This window comes from Benincasa hispida, chromosome 10, assembly GCF_027475165.1.
Source record: "Benincasa hispida cultivar pf3 chromosome 10, pf3_genome.v1.1, whole genome shotgun sequence".
NCBI lineage: Eukaryota > Viridiplantae > Streptophyta > Magnoliopsida > Cucurbitales > Cucurbitaceae > Benincasa > Benincasa hispida.
Window position 1 is genome coordinate 5,314,698 of NC_143487.1, and position 10,953 is coordinate 5,325,650.

At 35.2% G+C, this 10,953-nt stretch overlaps 1 protein-coding gene across 3 annotated transcripts; it reads left to right on the forward strand.

Moving 5' to 3' along the window:
• Positions 1–5,138: 5,138 nt before the first annotated feature.
• On the forward strand, positions 5,139–10,953 carry LOC120088427 (calcium-dependent mitochondrial ATP-magnesium/phosphate carrier protein 2-like). Of its 3 annotated transcripts, none has more exons than XM_039045709.2 (6): positions 5,162–5,467; positions 5,607–5,782; positions 6,826–7,282; positions 9,020–9,799; positions 9,935–10,025; positions 10,385–10,953. In XM_039045709.2, exons 3-6 carry the CDS (start codon positions 6,856–6,858, stop codon positions 10,575–10,577), a joined length of 1,491 nt encoding a protein of 496 aa, XP_038901637.1. In that variant the 5' UTR covers positions 5,162–5,467; positions 5,607–5,782; positions 6,826–6,855; the 3' UTR covers positions 10,578–10,953. The 3 variants fall into 3 exon arrangements, with proteins under 3 accessions (XP_038901639.1, XP_038901637.1, XP_038901638.1); XM_039045710.2 differs by having other exon boundaries at positions 5,169–5,467; positions 5,607–5,777; XM_039045711.2 differs by lacking the exon at positions 5,607–5,782 and having other exon boundaries at positions 5,139–5,467.

Genomic DNA, 10,953 nt, shown 5'->3' on the forward strand with positions numbered 1-10,953 from the left:
ATAAACATTTGTTCCATGCATTTAATATAACAACTTATATCAAAAGCCATGGAATCCTACACATGCATGTTATATATTATAATACTTATAATATACTTGCAATGCATGCTACATGCTTATCCTATGGTGGGATTTTAAATCTATATGGCATACAATATGCACACAATAGATAAATTATTTAATTTATACACTCAAAATGTATAATTAATAAACATATTAAAATGAACCAATTTTGGCATCCTAAGCTAGCTAAAAGCTACACTTATTACAATAATAAGCAGAAATCAGTCCCAAATCGCCTCCAAACACTTCGAAGCACTTGAAGATTGAACTGGCCTACAAAACAACAAAATAACTCAAAACCGGTCAAAACTGGTCAAACTAGCTTGAATCAGACCGGTCTAGACCATCTGGATCGGCTGAGCCACCACCAGGCGCGCGAGTCAACGGTTGGATCGGATGCGAGGCGCGGGCTGACGGCTTGGGATGGGTTGGCGCGCGTTGGGCTTTAACACGGATGGACCTGGGTCGGGGCGCGGGCGTCAGGTCTGGAACCTACACGCGTCAACCATCGGCTCCGTGGGTTGAATCAGCCATCCGGGTCAGGTCGCGGGTCGTGAATCGGGTCTGGGAGGCCATTTCGGGTCTGTGAGCAAATAATCACCAAATTGGAGTTGCCCTCTTTGCCGGAACCGAGCAATTACAACCTAATTTCAACTCTAATGACTCTAGCAAATTTATAGACCCTTCATGACACATTAAAGTCCATAAAACACCGGGGGATTACAATAATTATTATAACCTAAGAAGAAATACTAATGTCAAAGTCAAAATTATCTATTTTAGAACATAACCATTCATCTCATGAATCAATACTCACCATATGCATAAAATTAACCAAAAATTAAGTACTTTAAACATGCTCTGATACCAATTGATGGAACAAAATATGCGCAACGGAAGAAAAATGGATATAAAGTATTCTAATTGGGTTAATTACGAAGATAAGCATGCAATAATAAAATAAGTAAAAGGGGATTTAAGAAGTGCAACCTTTGTAGTCTTCAAAGCTTCTCTAAATCCGCTCCAATCTCATCACGAACAGTTCGTAGACCACCACGAGAGTCTTTTCGACTATTCTTCGGCCTTAGAACGGACTGGTGGGATCCGGTGAATGACTAATTTGGAGAGGAAAAGGTTAAGACTTTGAGAGAAAATCTCATAATCTCATTCAATTTCGCTATGGCCAAGAGTTTTTTAAATTCAATAAACACTCTCTTTTAAATACCATTTCATGCAAACACATGCAACTTTGAGTTTGATGAGAATTTGACATTAAAAAATCCACTAACTCAAAGTGAGATTTAGTGGGGCAAGTGTCTTCAAATGAAGACAACACTTAGCAATTCAATAGTTGGAAGGATCTTTCCACTAACTTAGTCAGAGTTTGACTCTCCAAGTCCAAAGTCAACAAACTTGACTTCCATTGCATTCTTGACCTAGTCAACAATTTGACTTTTAATGCAATTTGACCAATTCCATTTAATTTTAAAATTAATTCTAATTATCAATTTTAAAATTAAATTAAAATTAAATGATTATTAAATAATTTAATTAATTTAATTTAATATTAAATCCAACACTAATCCCAATCTATATGAATCCACATTCATAATCTTGATATTTAAATCTTATTTAAATATCTCATATTTTCTCTCTCTTTATGTTTAATTTACAATTAGATATTATGTTAAATATATCGTATATATTTAAAGCTTTGCTCCAAAAACCGAATTTGAACACTTTAAATTCGTTCGTCACACTATTCTAATATTTAGTTCGATATAAGCTAGTAGGGGGACCTGATGGTCCTACAGATCATGATCATGGGCTCCAACGATCCACAATTAACCAGCTAAACTCTTTAACCCAGTTAACCACCATTCGTTAACTACCGGGTCACTCCACTAAAGTCCAGTAGTTGCACTCTCCTTACTATAGATATATCATGTTCACTCGATATAACCATGATTAGTAAGTTAACCTTTCATAGTTGTTCGTAATGACGACTGAGTCAAAAGCTGTTTTACCTCCGAGATTACATCTTGCTCCTTAAGTCCAACTGATCCTTTAATGAAAAATTGGTTTGTGATCCAATCACTAAACCGAATCCCTCTTGAGCCAATGAGAGGGTGAGGCTCCTTGTTCAAGACCCAGAGTCAACACTTAAGGGAACAACCTTTATACTATCCCTAAGAGCGGGTAAGAGTGAATTCTGTCTTGAACCCTATATCTTCAGCTATTTACTTGGTCTTACCCCTAAAATGGGAGGCTTATTAAGCCAACCCTCATCCATGCAAATCTAAGGATAATCCCGAATATACAGGAATTCATAGTTAGCTCAGGATTAAAGTCAAGTTACCTAAGTTATCGCTTTGAAATAGTCAGTCTTAAAACAGTAAATAACGTTATAAAGTAAGAGTGACTTAATTCTTCGTTCGATCTTATGCAAACTCATTACATAGGACGCCCCCACTCCTCATGTCAATATATGAATGAATCAGGATCACTTCGTTTGTAACACTTTAAAACAAATTGTAACAACTATTGAGTAGGTCGCATCCAATAGTGTTACCAGAATAAGACACCCAATCTTATTCGTATACGATAGATCATTTTGACTATTTACTCGAATCTGATCTACTCGTATGTCTCCATATAAAGTTCAAGTACTCATGTAATAGTCATGGATCTTTTAGTTTATTGGATTTACTTCTAAAAACAAAATAAGCAATTCATATATTCAATAAAAATTTTATCGATTTACAAAATGAGTTTATTGTTTACAAACCATGAGTTTTAGGACATAAAACCCAACAGGTGGTGGAAATGATAAGGTAATGGCTTAATAGGAAGAAGACACTCAAATTTTCCTCAAGAAGAAGGTGGCTAACGTTGAAAGCTTGAAGGGGATGACGAAGATGAAGTCTCGAAGCCTATAAATACCTTAAGAGGTTCTCATTTCATTCCACAACTCAAAAACCTCTTAAATGTTTCAGGGAAGAAGTGATTAAAGAGAGTCAAGAATAACTTTCCATGGTTTAGATTGTTATACCAGGCGTCCAAGCTTGATTTATAGACGTTGAAAAGGTCGAACCAGGTGTTGGGAGAGGGTGTCCAGGCGTCCAATTGGGAAGTGAGGAGCAAACCTTGTATCTAACAGTGCAACCCTGCGGCCAACAGTTGTCTCTGCCACTTTAAATGTTTAGTTTGGGCCTTGTAGGTTGGCTCGGGATTCAGAAAGAATATAAGATACAGGAGATTAGAGAATTCTTTTTCCTGGTGAATTGTGAGTGGTTATCCTTTCTCTGTCTTTTTGAATTGATATACCTTTATGTATATATAAGTACCTATGTATATGCATGGTTTCGAAAGTTGTGGCATGATCAGAAAATATGTTGTCTTTATTGATTTCATGTTGTTCTGACTATCTTCCTAATATTATGTGGATGCATGTTTATTGTGAATTGAATTGGAAACTAGAACTGTACCCAAGATATTGTTAGCACTTGAACATCTGATTGAGATTGTCAATATAAACTGGCTGGAATTGACAGCATACCCGGGTATGTTTAACGAGATATTGTCGACATGTACACATTCGACGGGTTGTATTGGATACTGAGATTGTTTCCTTTAAAATTGTATTTGGCTGACGTATTGCATTTTAGGAGAACATATGATCATGCCAATGTCATCTCTGTTACTAGGCTGAGGTCATGCATACTGTGTTTGACTATCTGTGAAATTGTATTCCCAAAAATGATTTTCACCAACAAATCTATTTTTTTATACTAAACTTTCCACTTGCTGAGCTTTTCCAACTCATGTTTTCCAAATGTTTGGTTCTCTTCCCCCCTCGGGTAGCGTAGGAGTGGAGTTATAAGGTGTTGTTAAGGTCAAGGTCTATCACACTGTAGCCACATTGTTGGGTTAAGGTATGCTTTTACGAGTTATGTAGCCCAGGAGTAGAATTATCTAAGTTGAGTCTGAAGTTGTGTAAATATTATAATAGTTTAATATAAAATAAATTAACCAGAGAGTTGTTGTCATTCTATACTTGGCTAAAGGGTTGTTTGTAATTTAGATCCAAGATAGGCAGTAGAGTTTGAGTTGTAACCGATAAGTGCAAGGTGATGGATAACACGTGTTACAAAAAGGTAATGTTTGTTATCTTCACGCTTTCTTTTAGGTAAAAGAAGTAAGCTCGGGAGGGGGCATGACAGATAAACCCCTCAACACATACTAATTGAAATGAAATATTACTGGAAAGAATAAATTTGACGTTACATGCTTATTCAAATAAAAAATATACGAATTGAGAAGTGAGAACGATTAACGAGTTCATTAGCAAGAGCAAGTGTAGAGTCATCGAGAGTGAGAGCACATATCAAGAGAAGCGAGACTCAATGGCGATGATTGAATATCGAGGGGCACCACATGTTGTTATTGTAATTTCACCATGTGATATGTCACGGGGTGGAAGCGCGGTATGAAATTTTTCATAAGTTTCCTGTGTGTCTAAGGAGGACGAGTAGAAGGTAAAAAAAAAAAAACTCAGTTTTTCTAAAAAATGGATATTTTTTCATTTGGTCTCTTGGGAGGGCTACGCATAAAATTATCTTTTAAAAAGTCCAAACGAATGATGACTCAATTTTTAAAAAGCATATATTTCTTTTGACATCATGCTTACGCCACATCAACGTGAAATTACCGAAACTGAACATCATGCATGTGGATTGGGATCTCGCTTTCACTATTTGCTATCACTACTCTCGCTCCTTAGGCTTTCGATTTCCCTCTTCTCTCTCTATCTTCTCTTACAACTCGTTTATCGCTATTTGTTACTGGTTCTCACTATTTGTATTAAAAAGAAGTGACTAACAAGACTTCTGAGGTTGAGAGCAAGGGAGGAAGGAACGAGACTATTGAAAATCAATAATTGAAGGCACAATACACGTATACAATAGAAAGTCGTTATAAGCAATTTTTTGCTGATAACGACACAAGTAAAAAGTCAAAAAATACTTTAACTTTAAAAAGTGGGACAAATTCCATTTCGGGCCACAATTTTGAGTGAATAGTAGAATTATCCCATCTCATTTTCCATTGGGATGGATTTCATTAGGATTGGAGCCTATTTTCGTGAGGGATGCATGACCTAAATTCCTCATCTCTCGCTTATTCTGTCCCTCGATCCACTGCCCATCGCTTTTCACCAGAACAAAAAAGAAGAACCGAAGCAAAATTTATTCTTGGCTCCGGTCAGTTCCTTTTCGGTTCCCTGTTTCCATTGCCTTCATCCTTCAGTTTCGTTAATTATTCGAAAAATTCAAGATGATGCTCGCTTGATATCGTTAATTCTGTAGATCCAAGGGGACAGGATTCCGATCCGATCGACATAAGCGTATGTAATTGTATAACTATGAGCATTTATGTTTTTCATGATCGAGATGTTCTGGTTCCGCTGCTTAGAATTGATGATTTTGTTTTCTGTTTTCCAACGTAACCTTCCTGAAAATATTCCGAAACTTGTTTTCTTAAAGGCTGGGGGCTCTTTCCTTTCTGCCTTCCTCGTCTGTGTATTCTTCAACTTGATGATGCAGGGAAAGGAAGGGGTTGATCGTAGTGAATTGTGAGTCCTATCCTTTCCTAACATTGCAGAACTACCGCTTTCGAAGACTGACCTAGGCAACTGCTAAACCTTGGACATTGGAGTAAGGTTCTTGCTCAGACACCCAAACTAATACTACTTGTTGGCCGGTTCTTTGCCTTTTAAGTCTTTTGAACGGTGATTAAAATCCTGGAGGACAATTCTTGTTTATTACATATTTGAATCTTTTGTTCAGTCTTCACGTGTTCAGGCAATTGCCATATTATTTTGCGTAAATTTACAAATGACTTAAGGTGTGATGAAATTAAAGAGGGGTGACTATCAATGGATTCCAAAAAAACTTCTCCAATTGGTTGTAAGATTAGTTAAACTATATTTACAAAAAGGGGAGATCAATTTACACCAACTAAGAGATACGAAAGTTATAGAAGTGAGAGAAGCACTGTAGTCTTGTTCCTTGTTTGTAAAGATGAGTTCTGCTCAAGCGAGGTAGACCAAAAGAAAGCTCAAACAAAATTTACAAATGAAGTTGTAAGGTGTACCTATGTAAGAATATATAGTATGGTTATTAGTAGGGGGCGTGTTAGTAAATAGCTAATAAATTGGTTAGGGCTTTTAGGAGAGAGGTGTGGAGAATTTGGGATGAGCATTGGCTCTTGGAAGAGAATTTCTCAGCCCTCTAGAATGTACTGAGAGTGTTATCTTTCTTTATGATGTTATAGCATATTTCCATTTATTTCTGTACTTCTGTGTTCGTGAGTTTTGTTGGAGGTATCCTAACAGAAGTTAAAAATGTACTTTCTATTTTAGTCATTTATGATGATATTGGAGTATCATAATTCATATATTAGTCATTTGTGAATGCACTAATGACAATACCGATAATTTTAGGTCCTGAAACATTTCTAATTTATGTTTGATAAGTTTTTTTTGCTCTTATTTCTTTGGCCCTTTGTAGTTTTGTTGTCCTGATAGATATTATGTGAGGCTGTAGAATTTTGGTTAATTGATGCAAGCACTCCTGTACATTTGCCTTTTCTGTTCGACACTAGTCTGTTTCACTTGCAGTATACTCTTTAATGTGTAATAACCAATGAGAAACAAAATTGAAATTAAGTAAATTTTGAACGATAAATCATCATCTACTACAGGCCGGAGATCGCCTTGGGAGATTTCTAAACATGGACGCCAAAGAGGCTGCTTTTTCTGGAAACCCACGGCGTCCTTCTAACTGTTGCAATCCTGTCAAACAGCTTGGACCTATCTCCCTAGAACATGTGCTCCTAGCTCTGCGTGAGTCCAAGGAGGAGAGGGATATTCGGACCCGTAGTCTTTTTAATTTCTTCGATGCTGCCAACCTTGGATATCTTGACTATGCTCAGATAGAAGCTGGATTGTTGGCCCTACAAATACCTGCCGAGTACAAGTATGCTAAGGATCTTCTTAAGGTCTGTGATGCCAATAGAGATGGCAGGGTAGACTACCATGAGTTTCGCCGCTACATGGATGATAAGGAACTAGAGCTCTACCGAATTTTTCAAGCTATTGATGTTGAACACAATGGATGTATTCTTCCAGAAGAGCTATGGGATGCTCTAGTTCAGGCTGGTATACTATACCCTTCTCTGTCTCATTTTCTATTTCACCCCGTCCTTTCTTTTTACAATACTCATCACTACAGTTTCATATTGTTTTATAAACTTCTTTTATATGAATTAAAACTAATTTTTATACTTCTGACATTTTATCAAACATTTTCATTAAAAAAAAAAAAAAAAAATTTCATGAAATTAGTAACACTCACTTGAACATGTTATATAACTTAAAAGTTTGAGTATTTTTTCAGACGTTTTCTTAGTTCTTTATCTAGACAGAAAATGCAATTCAATAAATGATCTAGAGTTGTGTTCTTATTTATTGAAATTCTTGAATTATTATTATTATTATTTTAAAATTATTTCATATATTTTTTAGTTCCTATGGTGTCAAAAAAAAAAAAAAAAAAAAAAAAAAAGCTAATGGGAGTTTAAAATGTACCATAGTTCATGTTTATGTTTTAATTTCTATTTGGTATATATGTAATAGAGAATAGTATTTTTAAATTTATTTTAATGATATAAGATAGGTTATTTCTTGTTTGTTAAAATCACACACACACACATATATATATGTATGTATGTGTGTGTATAATTGATATTGATCGAAGAACAAACTTTTTTAATATATAATAGTAATCTGATTTAAAAAGTTTAATACACTAATACTTAAGATAATTTATTAACGTTTAGTAAGAGTTTGCTAAATGACTATATGATACTGTGTAGCTCTTATTTATTTATTTATTTTAAAAAAGGAAGATTATATTAAACTATTTCTTGAACACTTGAATATATGTACCAAATCTTTTTCCTCTTAAGAATGTTCATTTAACTAAATTGGGGACCTATTATTTATATTAACGACAAGTATAAAATGTTTAACGAAGGGGTGTGTTTGATGTTTTTTTATTAGAGAATGAACATAATGCACCAAAGCTGATTGTCAGCATCCCCTTTTTAAGTTACTAAACTTATTTAATCACATTTCACAATTTTTATGTATTTTAAGATAAAAATATGCTAAACTTTGTTGTCTAGATATTTATATCATATCATCCTGAACATATTATAAATGCAATTTATTATTATTTTTTAGATTAATTGATCATAATGTATTGATTTTTCCACTACGGATAGACCAACCTCTCTAAATGGCTAAATTGTAGATCGATGGGGGTTCTTAGGAGCTCAAGTTTTGTGTATATGCATAATGAATTAACAAAAAATATATGGTTATCGCTCTAAACGTTTTCATATTGTTTCATATTAGTCTTTTGATTCGGCAATATGTGCCTACCTATTTGCTTCTTTTGTTGTATGGCTTTCTTAGGAATTTGTCAATGTGTCTGTTATAATATAAGTTAAATTTCACTTTAAATTCCTTATGAACTGTTAGGTTTTGTTATTGACAGGTTAATTGATTGAGTCTAAATATGTAACCACACTTATTTTTTGAATTTTTATTTTGGTTAATGAAACACAGTACACGAACTATTTTATTTTAAATTATGGGTAGTATGGTGCATGGATTGAACCGCATCTCCATTAATACCTTGTTTGATTATTAGTAATTTCAATTCCTTAACCTATTCAGAACTAATTTCATTATTTAACTCGCACCATTTAAATTTATTTTCGATTGTCTAATTTGTCAAACATTTCTTCTTCTTATGTGATCTGTATTATCTTGGGTTCAGTATGTCACACATCTTGTCATCTTATGTGCCTGGCAGTTTTAATTTTTTAGGTATAGAAATTGACGACGAGGAACTTGCACGCTTTGTGGAGCATGTTGATAAAGATAATAATGGAATCATAACTTTTGAAGAATGGAGGGACTTTCTTCTATTTTATCCACATGAAGCTACCATCGAAAACATATATCATCACTGGGAAAGGGTATGCCTTGTAGATATTGGAGAACAGGCTGTAATTCCAGAAGGCATCAGTAAGTATGTCCATCCTTTCAGGTATTTCATTGCTGGAGGTATAGCAGGAGCTGCTTCTCGTACTGCAACAGCTCCTCTAGATCGACTTAAAGTGGCTTTGCAAGTACAGACAACCCGAGCATGGATTATACCAGCTATAAAGAAGATATGGAAGGAAGATCATCTCTTGGGATTTTTCCGAGGTAATGGGCTAAATGTTGTAAAGGTTGCACCTGAAAGTGCCATCAAATTTTATACCTATGAGATGTTAAAGAGTATGATTGCGGACGGTGAAGACAAACATGATATTGGAACTGCCGGGAGACTATTTTCTGGTGGTATTGCTGGTGCGGTCGCTCAAACCGCTATCTATCCTTTAGATCTCCTGAAAACTCGGCTACAGACTTTTTCTTGTGAAGGTGAAAAGGTTCCGAAGCTAGGAAAACTTACAAAAGATATCTGGGTTCACGAGGGACCTCGGGTCTTCTATAAAGGTCTTGTACCTTCCCTTCTTGGCATTATCCCTTATGCTGGCATTGACCTTGCTGCCTATGAGACCTTGAAAGATGTATCGAAAACATATATTCTTCAGGACTCTGGTGCGTGATTTATTCATTTCTTGTTGTGTTTATATATTCTTCAATCATGACACAGTTATCTTTGCCCAAGTTTCTGCTTTCATGTTTCTTTAAGTTGGTCATTATATATCCCCTTTCTCACACAACCATCATCAGATCCCGGACCTCTCGTTCAACTGGCATGTGGAACAATCTCCGGAGCTCTTGGAGCCACGTGTGTTTACCCGTTGCAAGTTATTCGAACGAGGTATGGATGCACGGGCCAGTCTGCCTTTTATTCTTCCAATTTTTGTCTAGTGAAAATCAATAAATAATATTTGTGATTCTTATTTTCATGGGCAGCTGCAAATATAACAATTAGGTCCAAAGTATTATCATGTATAGCACAATGCAAAATAATTTGCAGATATAGCAAATTTTAGATTAAGCTCTCAGAGTTTGTCAATGATAGACTATATTGTTATCACGGATAGATTTTGCTATATTTTCTATTATTTAAAAATGTTGTTATACACATAATTATTAGCTCTAAAAGTGATACCTATTGCAATTACCCTACTTTTTCATTGAGATTGAGGTTGACTACTAACTTGGAATTGTTTTCAGAATGCAAGCACAAAGTTCAAATAGAGGTGCTGCTTATCAGGGAATGTCAGATGTATTTCGGCAGACACTGAAGCATGAAGGCTATGGTGGTTTCTACAAAGGTCTGTTGCCCAATTTACTTAAAGTTGTGCCTGCTGCAAGTATTACATATTTAGTTTACGAAAGGATGAAAAAATGGCTGGAACTTGATTAGGCAAGTCAGTGTATACATGAGATGGTATTATGGTTAGAATATTGACGAAAAATATTAGTACCCACCCCTCAAAAAAAAAAAAAAAAAAAAAAAAAAAAGAGAGAGAGAGAGAGAGTAAGAAGAAATCATACTTGGCAGATGCTAATTTGCTGGTTGAGAATTCGAGGTACATTATTTGTGGTCTGGAGGGCGTTACCTTCAGAATTTTTTAAACTATGAGTAATAATGGGAGGTGATTAGTGCTACGATTGTTGTAGCTTGCAAGTGACTAAATAGTTCATTTGGCTAATAATTTCCCACCCTTTTCCCTTGTTCATTTGCGATTTGAACACCATGTATGTACATTAGACGAATGTTATTGACTTGCCATTGCTAA